Genomic DNA, 17,551 nt, shown 5'->3' on the forward strand with positions numbered 1-17,551 from the left:
ATTGTGGGCATTGGAAAGAATCCATTCTCCAGAGCATTGATACTGGGAATTCCAAATGTACAGTAGCGTCATTACTTTCATCCTTGCACTATGGAGAACAACCACCAGTTAGCTTCTCAAAGACACTGGTGACCTTCTTACTCCTTAGTTGCGAATGAATGAATGACTTAAGTGTCCTCTGAACCTTTCCAGAACATTATCTGGTACAGAACTCTACATTCTTATGTGGTAACCCTTGTCTGACATTCTCACCTTCATGACCCTTCTGAATCCTTTAATACTCTGGCAAAACATTTCCAGTATTTCTATTTCACTTTCAACAGACCATCATTGTATTCAGATTTCAAGAAGCCTCTTAGCAGCATGTCTGCACTGACTTCAGGAGTTCTTGGTGGGAAAGTGAATCTTGAATTACAGAAATGTTCCATCTCTAGTCTGTATGTGCCATTGGTTTTGTATTGTTGTGCTCCCTTCCTCTCACGTTCCTGCCAGTACACATGAATCATGCTCTCTAGTTTTAACGGTTAATATGCTTTCTCTTCTTAGGCTTCCCTCTTGGGCTTTCTTATACCTGTCTAGATATATTGATCTGCAGGCAATTAGTATAATAAGTAGAGGAAAATCATGAGGAGGAAAGGCATCATCTTTTGAGACATCTCCTGATATCATGATCTTTGAGTAAAGGGCAGCAACATTTCTCTATCAAGAAGAAGACTTTTGCCAGTCAGAAGGTTCTCAGGGAATATTGGGTATCAGTATTTCTAAGAAAATTACCTGAATATCTCCAATTCACATTCCAGAATCTTATCCTTTTCTATCAAAGTCTTGAATTTAGCCTGGCAGTTCTTTTGAGGTTTTGCTTTTGATATCCTTTGCAATTGTTCTATCATACAGACTTAGCTATCAGTGTCCTGAGCTGATAGTATTAGTCCTATCAAGGCCATATTTGTAAATTTTTCCACCTTACGATTAAATCTGGGCCTTATTTTCAGCACATACTATCTTCATGATTGTTGCCATAGAGGCCTTCTAGTTTTCACAGTGTGTCTGACTAGTAAACTCTCTAGTTTTAGTCACATTCATACTAACCTAATTAAAAATGCTTTGCAGATATAATGGAGGACTGCTAGAATTTCATAAAAGCTTACAAGAAATAGGAGATACAAATGACCATTGGTTTGACATAGATCCTACAGAAGATGAAGAATTACCTACGTCTTTTAAAGTAAGAAATTATTTAAGAATAACATTTCATCTGTTACTAATTAGAGTCATCTTTGTTAAAGTACAGTTCATATCATCTATGTTGTATTCTATAATAAGCACATTCTTTTATTGGGAATTAATTTTTATGTGAGAAACAACCTTGATATTGTTATTAAGCAGAATGTTAGTATAATTCGGAAGTAGACAGAAGTGAAGTTACAGTGTTAGCATTTTCAAATAACAAGAGGATCAATAGCTGTACTAATACAGTACTTTGCATGGTTGGAGTCAGATGTAATAGTTAACTTCTTAGGGGCCAATGCTGTGTTATGGTGAGTTGAGCAACTGCTTGTGATGCTGGCATCTCATATTGCAGTGTCCATTTGGGTCCTGGCTTCTCTGCTCCTTGCTAATGCCCCTGGGAAAGCAGCAGAAAGTGGCCCAAGTATGTGAAGCCCTACCACCCATGTGGGATACCCAGAGGGAGTTCCTAGCCCATGGCGTTGGCCTGGCCCAGCCTTGGCTCTTGTGGTATTTGAGAAGTGAACCAGCAAACGGAAGATTTCTCTTTCATTTTCTGTTTCTCTGCATTTCAAGTATATAACTCTTAAAAATTAAATGTTAAAAAAAGTTACCTCCTTTTTCTTCTAATTATAATTTCATTATTTTGTTGTAGAATTAAATAACAAAGTACTAAAGGTTTTGTTCACAAAAATTGAAGAATGAAGGGCTGGTGCTGTGGCATAGTAGGTTAAGCATCCGCCTGTGGCACCAGCAGCCCATATAGGTACTAGTTTAAGTCCTGGTTGCTCCACTTCCCATTCAACTCCCTGCAAATGGCCTGGGAAAACAGTAGAAGGTAGCTCAAGTTCTTGGGACCCTGCACCCATGAAGGAGACTTAGCAGAAGCTCCTGGATCCTGGCTTCAGATCAGCCCAGCTCTGGCCATTGCAGCCATTTGGGGAGTGAACCAGTAAATGGAAGACCTTTCTCTGTGTCTTTTCCCTCTCTCTGTCTGTAACTGTGCCTCTCAAGAAAATAAATTAATGTGTTTTTTTTAAATTGAAAAATGAAAGAATGCCCAAATGAAAAATAAAATTCAATCATATTTCTTCAAATAGAAAAATCATAATATTTATGTCATTCTAGGTACAAACACATACAAACACACATACACACACAAATTCTCTGTTAATTTTTGCCAAATTGTATGATATATACATTTATTTATTATCTGAAAATACATTGTATTTTAAATTTTCCAGTAATTAGATTATTATACGATAGAATTTTTGTGTACTCTGTATTACTATGCTTTAATTTCCTTAATCAGTTCCTGCTGTTGAGCATTTAATTTATCCTAAACATTACAGTTGCTTTATTTGTCATGATATTCCATTTGAATAAATTTCTAAAGGTAGAATTGTGAGACAAAATGTTCACACATTTCTAAAGTGTTGATATGTCACAATATTTCCTCTTAGAAAGTTTATATCAGTTTATATTCTTGATGTGAGTTTCTGTTTCTTCAAATATTCTGAGCATTCCTTACTTTTTAAGTTATTTTTACCTATTTCATAAACCAAATAAATGAGCCTTTTTATAATTTGTCTACTATGAAAATAGCTATACCAGATTTCTGTTGACTAATTTTGAATGACATATCTTTTTCCAAATGTTTACTTCATACTTTCCTGGAGCATCATATTTTTAGATGACTTGATGAACAAAAGCATTTTTAAAATAAAGAGAAACCTTTCCTAAAAATATAGAATTCACTCATCTAGGAAACTATAACAATTCAAAATTTGTATATACCTAGAAATATAGTCTCAAAATATTGGAACAAAATTGACAGAATTGAAAGGAAATTTTCTTGATTTATGTATGTGATGATTTCTTAGCTTTCTCTTTTTCTCCCTGAAAGACTTTTTCAGGTAGTTTGCATATGGGATTACGTCTCATTTTCTTATTTCTTTAATATTTTCAATGTTTTCTTTTTGTTCTACTTTCTGGGGTATTTTCTCTATTTAATCTTTTTGCATAGAGTTGATATTCTTGAAATAACCTGTAGAGGCTTATTACTTATTATTTATGTTCAGTATATTAACACTAATACTATTTGAAATCTTGTAATACTGTTCTTTTAAAAGATGTTAAGGACTTTGTCTGACCCCTGGCTTAGACCTGATAATGTATTTCACCTACATTTAAGTAGCATTTTAAAAGGAGAAATATATTTTGAGTCATAACTCTGGACATGAGAAACATATTTCTTTAATTTTGCCCATTATGATAGTGAGTGTTATATTGTACCTGTACAGTAGTTCTACTGCCAACTCAGCATCCTAGTGTCCAATTCCAACAAAGTCTCGCTTGAAACTCAAATGTTTTATGTCTGTTTCTCCAAGTAATTCTTAATGAGACCATGCCATGTGTTACATTATGGATTAATATGGTGAGTAGTTTCAAACATACAGTTTATAACATCATGTAAGAAATCCAGTATTTTCTGTGTTTGTATCATTCAGTCAGTGACACAGTATTTCTAATTTAGGGCTTTTATACATATCGTTTATTTTGAATGAGAGAAATAATATAATAATAATTAATGAGATTCTTTTTATTTTTAAAATCCAGGATCTCCTTGATAATTTTATCAAGACAACTGAAGGTAATATAATGAAGCATACCATTTGTAGTTATCTAGACTGTGAGCGATCCTGTGAAGCTGACATTTTAAAGAACACCAATTATAAGGTATTATAATATCAATAACCTGAATATTATTAAAAATATAAAATTATCGTTAAATTATTATAATATGCATCAAAATATTTTAAAAGTAATTACAAGGGTAGTGCAGTTGGGAAGTTTTTGATTGTCTATGAGAACGTAGATTGAAAATGAACAAGAATTATATTCTTAGTCAATAAAATAATTATTTTTGCTTAAGTTTTTTTTTTTAACACTTTTGCCTCTGAAGTTGTAACTTATCTCTACAGTTATACACTGAAGTGATCTAAAACAAAATTCTTAATTTCTGGTTAGGAATATTACAGATTAAAAATAGTAGCAATTTACTAAGGAGATAGACTATAATTTCTATGGAGTTATGTTACTAAATGAAGGATCTTTTAATCTCTTTGAGCCTTGATGGAGTGGGGAATAATGTAACCAGCTTTGATCTGAAGACCATAGTGCATCTGATAGGTTTCTCTGAATCTAATAGATAAAACTGAAATTACAAGATAGGATGGTAAGATAGCAACAATGCATATTATACTACATGAAGAAAGCATGATGTGTACAGCAAATAGTGTAGTTAACACAGAGATTGGGAAGTCATCTTGGTAAGATACAATGTGGTGTCAAGCAAGTTCAGTATTGGTTTAGATGACATGGTCATTTGGTCCTAAATTTCTCAGAATAGCTACAGGGTTTCAAACAAATGAATGGCATATAGGAGCAGGAAGTCCCAAGCACACAATTTAGAATTGTCAATGAAGCAGAATTCTTATTTAAAAGGAGCAGGGCTGTTGTTCCAAGGGAGGTCATGGGGAGAAGGACAAATAGCCTATGTCCTATGATAATACTGGAGCACAGCAAATCTGAGGTCTCATTGGTAACAGAGGGAACTCATGGAACAGTGGTGTGGAGTTGGGGCTGGAAGAAAACGGAGATGTAAAATGGAGATGAAGAGTAGTAGGCAGTGTGTTCCTTAACAAAAGTCATTCACTGGTTTTCAATATTTTGTTAGATATGCGTATAGAAAATATACTCACTTATTCAATTTACTGCCCTTTTTATTTTCCTGATTTTTCATCTCTAATGATGTGAACATAACTGTAAAGTTATGATCTCTATTGATAAATTTTGAATATTGTGTAAAACTTATCTAGTAATAGAAAAATTTTGAAAGTGACTTTAAGTGATATTTTCTATAGCTACATGAACTACTGTTTCATATCAATAATTGTATTTCCTTACAGGGTTTTTTTCAGTTAATGTGCAGTAAAAGTTGTTGTGTTTATTTTCATAAGATTTGTTGGAAAAAGTTCAAGAATTTAAAATATCCCGGAGAAAATGATCAGGTATATATATTTGCTTTTCCTTCTTAAAACCTTACTGTAGCATTTTTCCTCTACCCTTTCCTCTTTTTACCCTCTTCCTCTTCAGTTCTGCCTATTCACATATTTCCCCCCCCCCCTTTTTTTTTCTTTCTCAATCCTCTCTGATGGGGATTTTCCCACCATTCTTCATTCATTATTATCATTGACTAAATAGATCTTCTGGGAAATACTCTGCTAGTTTCTTTGCCTAGTAATTTCTGTCAATTTTCTTCCCTAATGCTCTAAAGAAAGGAAATCATGTAATAGATATTCACATGAAAGACACAGAATCAAAGAATATATAGAATTGTTTAATAAACATACAGAAAGGATAATTGTATAATTTTGAGGATAATTTCTATTTTGGTGGAAAACATGAATAAATTTTATACTTATCAAAGGGCATTTGGAATTATTATTTAGTTATGTTGTACATATAATAAGTTGAATTCTTTACCACAACAATTAGGTGAAACTCCAAAGCCCACTTTTAATTAACCACTCTTTAGTGAACTGATAAAACTAGGTTGGGTCTATAACTTTTATTTCTATAGTGTTTACATGATGTAAGCAATAGAGAATCCTTACAAAACAACTGTGTATCAGACAGAGTATTGGATATGGAATTGGAAGATCTAGGTTTAAGTCTATATTGAGTGACTTTTTTATTATATTAAATTGATAATTTAACATCTGAGACTAATTTTTCTAAAGTGAGGATAAAGTCTACTTCATAGGATTGTTGTGAGGATATGCAATTAAAACAAGTGAATTGTATTTGTAAACTGTAAAAATTATTGGATAAGGTGCTATTTTTTAAAGTTGTTTTTAAATCCTTTTTATTTCATTTGATTGCTGGGGAAATTAATATTGATCAGTTGTAGAAAGCCAAGTAAAAGAAAATTAAATAACTTTAACCAGAGTCATAGCAAGTGCAGGATGAGGAAAAGGACTCAATGTTTTAATTCTATCCTTTTCTCTGCCTCCTCATGTTATCATATAGAAATTCAGTATTCCTTTTTAGGCTCACGTAATTAGTATATTTTATTTGAAGTTGCTTTTCTTGGGACAGCAAAGATATTTTAGTTTGTAATATAGCTGTATGAAGATTTTGAAATAGAAACACTTGGATAAGAAAAATTAAACCATGTATTTTAAATAGGATATCCATTGGTATATGAAATGTATCATCTTTAAACAGCTACAACATTTAAAGACTTACATATTTATTTATTCTTCTCAGTTTACCATCTAACAACATTCGCTTCTAACTTTTTAATGTAATCAGATGTGCACGTCAGTGATTTCTTTTTTTGTTTTTACTGTTTTGCTATTACTAACTTTAGAGTTTTAGTGGGAAAAAATGTTTGAAGGAAGGATGTACAGGTGACATGGTAAGGATGCTGCTGTGTGATGTGCCTGGAATTGTTAAAATTTTGGTAAGTGTCTTATTTTTCTTGTTTTCCTTCATTAGAATAGTATTTTAGACTGGGAACAGATTTAGGTATCAAAACAGGATTCTCCCTGTTTTTTCTGATGATAGCTAAGCTCTCTACCCTTTCTGTTGCTATGATTTACCCAAAATAGTATGTAAATAGTCTCTAAGACCAAGAAATACTTAAAATAGAAAAAGAGATACACAGAGAAAAACAGAGACAAATGTGCCATGACTGTATCAGTGAGGAGAGTATCATAAACCAGGAAAGATACTTTATCTAGTTCTCTTCCACCTAGAGCTAAAAATAATTTTAAACTTCTGAATCTTTTTTTAGTCTGTAAATCTCTTCCTGAGAAAATATCTGTATAACATTACATGTTGTACCTGTTAGATAAAATGCATTCAGGTGAAAAATCTTGTTGAATTTTCAGTTTCTAACTAAAAAGGCAAATATTATGAATAGAATGTATCTTATTTCTTAGATATGTTTGTATTTCAAATTTGGGATTCAAATCCTATAATGAGTAAAATACTACTTTTTAATGTTAACTATAATTTCTTGTTTGATTAGGATTATTAATTGCTCACATTGTTACTTCTGTTATTCTATATTGTGGTTTCATTTTCTTTTTTTTTTCATTAAAAACATTAAAGAGTTTTGAAAATTGAACTACTTTACAGCTAATATTTTTCTGTCACTTGCAGTTTGAAGTTGTAAGAAAGGATGAATATATAACCATCGAAAATTTGGGAGCAAGGTCAGTTGGAAATAAAATACTCTTACTTTTTTTCTGAACAAGTATATATGTATGCATTTTTTAGTTGCTACTTTTTTTCTGTGTTTCCATTAATCGTTTGCTCCACTGAATTTTAAGGTAGAATTAAGTATGTAAAAATATCATATTTTGCTATTTGTCATCCATCTTTACTACTGTAGACATTTATCTTTTAAAGCAGGAAGGGAGAAATTATGTGGATATTTTTCCTTCAAGTGTGACAATAATCCTTTCCTGAAAACAAAACATATTTTTCTTGCTTTATTAAAGTTAGATTGTTATAATATAAACACTTTATCCCATCTTTCAAAACTCACCCAGGTCTCCAAGCTTGTCAGACAATTAGAATTTTTTCTGTTACTTAGAAGAGAAAACTGTCTCACAGAGTAATGTATATTTTTAGCCTAGAATTCATAGAGGTGAAAAGTGTTGGCCAGTTCTGCGGCTCAATAGGCTAATCCTCCGCCTGCGGTGCCAGCACCCTGGCTTCTAGTCCTGATCAGGGCGCTGGATTCTGTCCCGGTTACTCCTCTTCCAGTCCAGCTCTCTGCTATGGCCCGGGAGTGCAGTGGAGGATGGCCGAAGTCGTTGGGCCCTGCACCCACATGGGAGACCAAGAGAAACACCTGGCTCCTGGCTTTGGATCAGCGTGGTGCGCCGGCCACAGCGGTCATTGGGGGGTGAACCAATGGTGAAAGGAAGACCTTTCTCTCACTGTCCACTCTGCCTGTCAAAAAAAAAAGTATTGATATTGAAATCAGAACTTTCAATATAAAAAGTTATCCTAATTGACTGTCCTACTTTTTTATCTAAAATATAAATATCTAACATTTTTCAATCTATCTGAAACATTACAATGGTGTGTCTTAGGTAGAAGTTACAGAAAGGGAGAGACAGAGAGAGAGGTCTTCCATCTGCTGGTTCACTCCCCAAATGGCTGCAACCACCAAAGATGGGCCAATCTGAAGCCAGGAGCCAAGAGTTGGTGTCCCATGTGGGTGCAGGGACCCAAGCACTTGCACTATCTTCTACTGCTTTCTCAGGCCATGGCAGAGAGCTGGATTGAAGAGGAGCAGTAGGGACACAAACTGGCACCCATATGGAGTGCTGGTGCCACAGGCAGAGGCTTAGCCCACTATGCCACAGTGTTGGCCCCTCTATTTGTTTATTTTTCTCTTTTGGTTTCACTTATTTCCACTTAACGTGCTTATATCCCAAATCTTGACTAACTTTGATATTAATTTAACATAAAAATATTTTTCTGCTTGCAGCTATAAAAAGTTGATGTCTCTCAAAATAGCTGATACTGATATAAGACCGAAGATAAGCTTAAAATTTAATACAAAAGGTATTATTTTATTTTTATATGCCTCCTGTTGAAAAGTGTGTTAAAATTTTTATTTGCCCTGTAAACTATTCTGCCATTAACCAGCATGTTTTCACATGTGTTTTTTTATTTTTTTGTATCATTCACTGGGTTTGGGTTTATATAGCAAGGAGCACTTAGTGTAAGCTGGAGCGCTTACCAAGATCTGTGGATACTACACTCTCATATGGCCTTGGCTTTCTATAAAGAGGCATTGTGCGTCTTAGTATAGCTTTGACTGCACAATGAGATTCTTCCTCCAGTGGAGGTTTTCTACCAATACCTGCTCCCTTGTTGTATTCCCTCTTAGTAGATCACAAATATGAATGTGGCCTTACCTGAAAAGGATGAACATTTTGACTTGAGGGGCAACTCGTGTAAACTTAGGTGCCAGCTATTGTAAAAGTGTGCTTCTAAAAATACCCTGCCAGCCCTTTTATGCCATCCGTGTCCTATGGAAGAAGAGTTTAGTTGAAGTCCTTTTTCCTAAAGGGAACAGATGCCCCTAATCCCAGCTATCTCTTTATTTGACAACACAGAGAAATATCCCTGAATTACTTGCTTTTTAATTTTATTTGCTCTGTAAAGTGTAAGTCAAGTGTATCAAGCAAATATATTAATTTAAAAATCTCTTAAGACATAAAATCAGAAGGATGAAATAATAAAGATATACATTATGATAAACATACATTTTGCTATGCATACAAAAATGAAATACCATCATATACCGAATTCTTTACTTTCTAATTCACCTATTCTACTTTCCTCCTTTGGAAATTCTGTTAAGCTGGAAAAATAACAAATAATTCACTTTCATGCTTTATTCCATTTTGTTGATAAAATGCCTACTTATCAGTTTGTCCTTTGAAGAGATATAGGAGCATGAGGGGTATTAAATCAGTGTTTTTCTATCACTTTTTAGCCTTTTGGCTAAAATCAAATGTAGTGACTTTTGAAAAGTACACATGCCAGTTCATCAGGTCTGGAGAAGTGCTTAAGAGTCTGTATTTTTAATTGCTCCCAGGTGGATGCTGATGCTGGGTATCTGTCCACCATGGTCTGACTAGAAAGGCTTTATTTTTTGTTTTTGTTTTTGTTTTGTTTTGGACAGGCAGAGTGGACAGTGAGAGAGAGAGACAGAGAGAAAGGTCTTCCTTTGCCGTTGGTTCACCCTCCAAGAGCCGCTGCGGCCGGTGCTCCACGGCCAGCGCACCGCGCTGATCCGAAGGCAGGAGTCAGGTACTTATCCTGGTCTCCCATGCGGGTGCAGGGCCCAGGGACTTGGGCCATCCTCCACTGCACTCCCAGGCCACAGCAGAGAGCTGGCCTGGAAGAGGGGCAACCGGGACAGAATCCGGTGCCCCGACCGGGACTAGAACCTGGGGTGCCAGCGCCGCAGGTGGAGGATTAGCCTATTGAGTCACGGCGCCGCCCTAGAAAGGCTTTAGATAACTTTATATATCTTGATATAATTTGTGATATGTGATAGTCAATAGTGGTATGTTGTTATTTAAATTTAAACTAATTAAATGAAATAAAATATAGAACTCTGTTCCTTAGTAAGAAGCAACATTTCCAGTGTTCAAAGAATAGTGTACCATGCAACTATAAACTATTTTCATCATACAAGAATCTGTTGGTTAGTGATGATTAGGATAAAGTATGAGTATTGTTTAAAATTGGTAGTTAACAACTTTTAGAAATTTCAGAATTTTCACGTGTTAATACTCTGATGTTGTTTGGTTGCCAAAACTCAGTTACTTGAACAAAATCTTAAAGGCTTCTGTGATGGTTAGTCCTTGTGATTACTTCTGCTTGGTGACATTGTCTTTGCTTACTGACCTTGAATGTGACAAAGCACGTATTGTTCTTCGTTCTTTTGGAATAATTCTCATCCTACAGAAGCTTAGGATGTAATACAAGAGACCACATAGAAAAAGATCATTAATGTGGAATGTCTTGACTTCTCAAAATTCATTTTCAGATGAAATGCCAATCTTCAAACTTGATTATAGTTATTTCTACCATCTGCTTCATATAATTATTATTTCTGGTACTGACATTGTCCGGCAAATATTTGATGAGGCTATGCCACCCCCTCTATTGAGAAAAGAGCTGCTTATACACAAGAATGTACTGGAATCCTACTACAACCATCTTTGGACCAATCACCCTTTGGGTGGATCATGGCATCTACTTTATCCCCCAAACAAGGAGCTACCACAGTCCAAACAATTTGACTTATGCCTCCTATTAGCTCTCATAAAACATTTGAATGTATTCCCTGCACCCAAAAAAGGCTGGAATATGGAACCATCATCTTCTGATCTCTCTAAGTCTGCAGACATCCTGCGGCTGTGCAAATACAGGGATATCCTCCTTAGTGAGATTTTGATGAATGGTCTCACTGAGTCGCAGTTCAATTCAATTTGGAAAAAAGTTTCAGATATTCTTCTACGCCTTGGCATGAAGCAAGAGGATATTGACAAAGTGAAAGAGAATCCCATTGAGAATATCTCACTTGATTACCATCAGCTATCCATCTACCTGGGCATACCAGTACCAGAAATCATCCAGAGGATGTTATCCTGCTATCAACAAGGTACTAAGTAATTATTTACTTCAGCCAGTAAACCTTCACTGAGTATCTGCTCTATGCCAGGCACAGTGCAAAGGACAAGGAGTTTAAATGAGTGCTGGAGATTTTTCCAGAATACTATGGGAGATCCTAGTTTAAAGGAGTACAGAAAAGCTTTCTGAAGAATATAATATCTAAAGAACTTTTAAGGGACATGTGGAAGTTAGTCAAGTGGAAAAGATAAAGAAAAGGATGTGTCAAAGGCAAACAACAAAGGTTAGAAACAAAAATTTATTACAATGCAGGGAACTGAAAAAAATAGCTTTACTGAGGTTAAAATAGAAAAGAGTTTATAGAAAAAATACATTCAAGAGAATTTTTCTTGTCATATTGAGTTTATATATTAAGAAAGGAATTGAAGGTTTTTAATAGATGAGTTTCATCACTTCTATATAACTAAGGATGCCTAAAATCCTGAAATGAACTGTGTGATTTCAAGGATGCCCTTTTTAGATACAGTGGGTATATGTTTCTTTTCCTTTCTAGGAGGACCTAGAATTAATGATTAATTTAAAATTTTAGCAGCTAGCCGTTGACTGGATAATTTTAACAATCAGGCAGATATCTGCTTTCAACTGTGACCATTCCTGGATTTGTCTGTTGACATGAGAAAGACATCAAGACCTCCCCTCTGTATCCAAGGGACCACTTCTGAGCTCTCCTCTTAATAATGGTAATCCATGGCCCAACAGCTTCACTGAAACCCTTGCTGTGCTGGTCTGGATAACATTTCCTGGTCCCAGGTTACTAGTCGTATTGCCTAATGATCCACTGGTGGCCACAACTTCCCAAGTTTCTAGTAGTTATTGTCCTGGTCCAGATTTTCTTGAAAGATAATTGCTATTCCCCAGTCCTGGTGCTCTTGCTAATGCCTTTGGATGACTTTGTTTTCCTGCTTAATCTGTTGAGAATTCTTGTTTCTTAGTTTAAAACAATGCAATGTTGAGTTTGGTATTTTTAAAAATCAGGCAGTAACCCTTGATTTATAAATTAAGGTCTTTTATACATATTTATTCTCTTAAGATTTTAAATTGTGAAAACTCATGAGGATAAGGTAATGTTTGGAAAAGAGTTTTGAGCACTAACTCAATTCAAGGCTTTTCAAGCAGTTCTCATTAAGGTTATCTGAACAGCTTATTTGTCAAGTCTCTTTCAGAGAGTATTTCTTAGCATCTTATATCTCTTTCCTCAATTATTAGTTGCAGTTTTTATTTCTCTATCTGATTATTTGATTAACATCCATATCCCACTAAATCTTCATGAAGATTGTCCATTTCTTCACCATTCAATCTTCAGAGCAAACCTGATGCACATTGTACGTGTTCAAGAAATATTAATGAGCAAGGAGAGGCAGTGCTATTGATAAATCAGATTCCAAGAAAAAGGCTCAAATTTGCAGTGAGATTTGCTTCATAATTGACTATTAGTACTTTGTATAGCTTTTCACAATAAAATATAATTATTGCTTGATTTAAAGTGTGTTATGTTCTAGGATTTGACTATTATGAAGTATTGATTTTTGTTTACTTTCCTCTATCTACTTCTGAGTTTCTAACTTTTATAATCTAGAGATTGTACCTTGTCTAAACTGGTTTGATGAGCACAGCTGGTTATTTTTATAAGTACCTATAATATCAAATAATACAATTTTAAAATATTCTGGCTTTTTCTAATCCCAAACATTTGTTGGTTGCATTTGCAATTGTACATCTAAATTTTTTCTTTGTGTATCATAGGAATTGCTCTACAATCAATAACAGGCAGTCAACGTAAGTATATTTAAAAGCAAAATACCTAAGTGACCTTTAATTAGGAATTCCTATGGAACTTTTACTGGATCAATAGAGTATGATAAACTATACTTGATCTTAGCCAAAAGGCCGAGAAGCGATAAACTGTTAAAAAAGCTTCATGTAATGCTTCAGTCATACTGGTCATCTGAATCTAGGATGAGCCTTACTCTGCCTTGGTATTTGTGCTTGTTCCCCAGAGTTTATCTAAGGATGATGTTATTACAGCAGCCAAAAATGACTACCTATTCCTCCACCTGTTTGTATGTGTTTTTTAGCATATGTAAATGTTATGTGATAAACTATTGTTTATAGCTGCTACTTTTTTGCTAGGTGGTGAATTGCTATTTTAGTTTCCATTTTTGTGATTTTTTTTCATTCATAGTCTGCATTTTAAATTGTACTTAAGAAAACAACACAATGGGTTTGTTTATAGTTAAATGTTGGGCTGTCTGTGACCCATCAAAGTCCATAAATTTTGAGATTGAGTCTCTGGGGCAATAATGAGGGACATGGTATCAAAATAGAAGTCACATAATGTAGAGCTAAAGAAAGAAGAAAAAAGTAGATCTTTTAGCTTTTATTCTTCATATTTCAGGTTTATATCCTAAAATAATACTAGTTACAGTATTAATAGGGTCAATGTCAGGACACTCAAAAACTCAATATTTAAATCCTATTTAAGTTCCAGAATATCTAATAGCTAGAATTTATGTAAGACAACAGTAAGGTCTTACAGCATTTATATCCATACTAAGTGATTCCAAGATAGTGTATGTGTACTATTATTTTATAGTTGATAGCTCACTTTACATTTTCATCTAGAAATCAAAAGAAGTGTTCTATTTCTGGGACTTTTTTTTTAACAAACCTGACATTGATAAGAGACTAAAATGATGTGCATTCTGATTTTTGAATACTTTTTCTTTAATATTTAGGTATTGAAATAGAAGAGTTACAGAATGAGGAAGAAGAACTAAGTCCACCTCTTATGGAATACAATATAAATGTGAAATCACAGCCTGAAATACAGTTAGCAGAAATAAATAAAGATGGGGCCTCAATACTTAGTGAATCATCAACAGAATCCATTAAAGATCTTCAGGAAGTATAAGCTTTCATTAATATTTTATATTGTAGATATTATTATAAGCTTATGGGTTTTTTTGCATGTACTCTCCTTAAAGTATTATTTATCATAGTATTCATATAGAGCTGAATTGGTTTTTTTCCTCAGTATTTTCTTCCATAATCTTTCCCACCATTACCATTTATTTTGCCAGCATTACTGGACACTTAAACAGAGCTGTTATGCTGATTTTAAAAATGCATATTTATTTATTTGAAACGTAGAGCAGCAGAGGGAGAGAGAGGGAGATCTTCCATCTGCGGTTCACTCCCCAGATGACTGCAGCAGCTGTGCTATACTATGCTGAAGCCAAGAGCCAGGAAGTCCATCTGGGTCTCCCATGTAGATGTCAGGAACTCTAGTACTTAAGCCATCACCTGTTGATTCCCAGGAACATTAGCAGAGAGGTGGATCAGAAATGATCATCATCACTCCAGTATGGGATAGGAGTGTCCCAAGTGGCAGCAGTTTAACCTGCTATGCCGCAGTGCTGGACTTCATGAAAATTTTTAAATGTATTAATTCATCCAGATTAATGATCGTGGATATGAGATGGTAGTAGAAAGTATAGTTGGAAATAGAGAGAAAGCTAGAGAAAACTGGGGTATTTCAATATCATTTTCACAAAGATAGAATTAAAATTATACAAGGTGGAATCTCTGTATTTTTTTACAGATAACTAATAACTATTATTATATAGTCACTAAGTCATTCTTAGGCTAAATTTTCATCTTGTCCACATGAATATGCTACTTTTTAAAAATGCCTACCTCCCTTGTTACTCACATGCCCAGCATCTGAGAATCTGTAAGTTTAAAAAAAATAGTTTTTTATTTTTTATTTTTTTGAAAATCAGAGTGACTCAGGGCTGGCACCTGGTGTAGCGGGTAAAGCCGCCACCTGCAGTGCTGGCATCCCATATGGGCACCCTTTCGAGTCCCTGCTGCTCCATTTCCAGTTCAGCTCTCTACTATGGCCTGGGGAAGCAGTAGAAGATGGCCCAAATCCTTGGGCCCTTGCACCTAGGTGGGAGACCTGGAGGAAGCTCCTGGCTCCTGGCTTCAGATCGGCCCAGCTCCAGCTGTTGCAGCCAGTTGGGGAGTGAACTAGTGGATGGAAGACCTCTCTCTCTCTTTGGCTCTCCTTCTCTCTTTGTGTAACTCTGACTTTCAAGTAAATAAATAAATCTTAAAAAAAGAAAGAAAGAAAAGAAAATCAGAGCAACACAGTGAGACAGTGAGGTCTTTAACCCACTGTTTTGTTCCCCAACAACTAAGGCTGGGCCAGGCCAAAGCTAGAAGCCAAAAACCTCCTCAGGGTTTCCCACATGAGTGGCAAGGATCCAAGCACTGAGGTCATCGTCTACTGCCTCCTCGGTGCATCAGCAGGATTTTGTGTCAGAAACAGAGGTACCAGAACTCAAACCACACTCATGGGTTGCAGGCAACCCAAGCCCCAGCCTAATCTGCTGTGCCGCAATGCCCACCCTGAGTAGCCTTTTTGTTGATATTGTATTTTGTTCCATTACACTATGAGTTACTTTTCAAGAGAAGACAACTACGATTAAAATAAAAATAATTGAAATAAATGTAACTCAAATTCATAGAACCCATAGAATGTGGAAGAAATATGATATATAGTGTTTAAATACAAAAACCTTAAGTTAGAGGAAACATATTTTGCAAAATAACCTATTATGCAGTTTGAATTACGTATTAAATAAATGATTTATTTCTTACTTACTAGGTTAAGAGTAAACCAAAGAAAAAGAAAAAGACTAAGAATAAAAAGGTAAGAGGCTTATTAACTTATAATAGAGGGATATCTGATTATGATAGAATTTAATACTTGAATACATGATTAAGCTTTAAATTTGTCTAGGTGAAAATAAAGCACAATGAATCAATACTTTACTGAATATATAATTATAAAGAAGTCTACATATATTATATCCTAAGTGATTTAAGCACTAAGTCCTGAAATCATTATACATTTGAATATACAAGTAGACTAAACTAATCACTAGGAAATTTCATTAATTTCATCACTATCACGTTTAAAATGCCTACTCATCGTTTAAAAACCGCTTTTTGTCATGTTTTTACTATATGCTCAGACACATTTTTCAAAATTTTAAGTAATCTTGGTTTCTTTCTTTATATTTACGAGTATGCCAACAATGCAGTAAATTATATTAAAAATGATACAAATACATACTTTATTCATTGCCTCTTTTTTGATTTTTGCAAGTTCTAAAATGAAGAAGTCACTATCTGGAGCATAGTTTTTTTTATTGTTTAGAAGTTTATTTGAAAGTCAAAGGGGCCAGCGCCGCGGCTCAATAGGCTAATCCTCTGCCTGCGGCGCCGGCACACCGGGTTCTAGTCCCAGTCGGGGCGCCGGATTCTGTCCCGGTTGCCCCTCTTCCAGGCCAGCTCTCTGCTGTGGCCCGGGAGGGCAATGGAGGATGGCCCAAGTCCTTGGGCCCTGCACCCGCATGGGAGGCCAGGAGAAGCACCTGGTTCCTGGCTTCGGATCAGCGCGCGGCCGCGGCGGCCATTGGAGGGTGAACCAACGGCAAAGGAAGACCTTTCTCTCTGTCTCTCTCTCTCTCACTGTCCACTCTGCCTGTCAAAAAAAAAAAAAAAAAAAAAGAGACAGAGCTCCCATCTACTGGTTAACTCCCTAAATGTCAGTAATGGCTTAGGCTGGGCTGAGGCCTGAGCACAGAAGCAAGGGACACAATCTAAGGCTGCCATGGGGGTAGAAGGAATCCAATTATTTGAGCCATCACCACTACCTCTGAGTGGCTGTTTTGGTAGGAATCTGTAGTCAGGAGCTACATCCAGGAATCAAACCCAGGCACTTGGATATGAGACAGGAGCATCTTAACTGCTTAGCTACTCCCTTTCTTGTTTTAGCACAATGTCTCTTAATTGCTTGGAAAACTACAAGGTAAAGGCAGGAGTGTTTTTGTTTTTGTTTTTATCATGCATATAGCTAATCACTAAACTATAGAAATTTTGTGGTGGGAAAAATACTACTTTTCTGGCTTGAAACATATTGAAAATATACTCCATATATTATAAATGGTGA

At 35.2% G+C, this 17,551-nt stretch overlaps 1 protein-coding gene and 1 pseudogene across 18 annotated transcripts in view; one reads left to right on the forward strand and one right to left on the reverse strand.

Moving 5' to 3' along the window:
- The window catches only part of DZIP3 (DAZ interacting zinc finger protein 3), a 175,845-nt gene that overhangs the window by 29,427 nt on the left and 128,867 nt on the right, over positions 1–17,551 (forward strand). For 16 of the 18 annotated variants that reach the window (XR_007908893.2, XR_011388347.1, XR_011388351.1 and 13 more), the window contains 10 exons: positions 1,111–1,225; positions 3,847–3,966; positions 5,199–5,300; positions 6,665–6,757; positions 7,462–7,514; positions 8,804–8,880; positions 10,883–11,500; positions 13,273–13,305; positions 14,265–14,434; positions 16,202–16,246. Coding sequence is in view for 8 of the 18 variants with exons in the window: in XM_008266983.4 (XP_008265205.1) it covers positions 1,111–1,225; positions 3,847–3,966; positions 5,199–5,300; positions 6,665–6,757; positions 7,462–7,514; positions 8,804–8,880; positions 10,883–11,500; positions 13,273–13,305; positions 14,265–14,434; positions 16,202–16,246 (1,426 nt within the window). In the remaining 10 variants the exon portion in view is untranslated. The remainder of the gene's footprint in view (positions 1–1,110; positions 1,226–3,846; positions 3,967–5,198; positions 5,301–6,664; positions 6,758–7,461; positions 7,515–8,803; positions 8,881–10,882; positions 11,501–13,272; positions 13,306–14,264; positions 14,435–16,201; positions 16,247–17,551) is intronic. The other 2 variants (XM_008266986.4, XM_070073168.1) reach the window with 1 other exon arrangement.
- LOC127483021 (U2 spliceosomal RNA) lies at positions 13,301–13,428 on the reverse strand (annotated as a pseudogene).

The sequence above is a fragment of the Oryctolagus cuniculus genome, chromosome 4 (genome assembly GCF_964237555.1).
Source record: "Oryctolagus cuniculus chromosome 4, mOryCun1.1, whole genome shotgun sequence".
Classification (NCBI taxonomy): Eukaryota; Metazoa; Chordata; class Mammalia; order Lagomorpha; family Leporidae; genus Oryctolagus; species Oryctolagus cuniculus.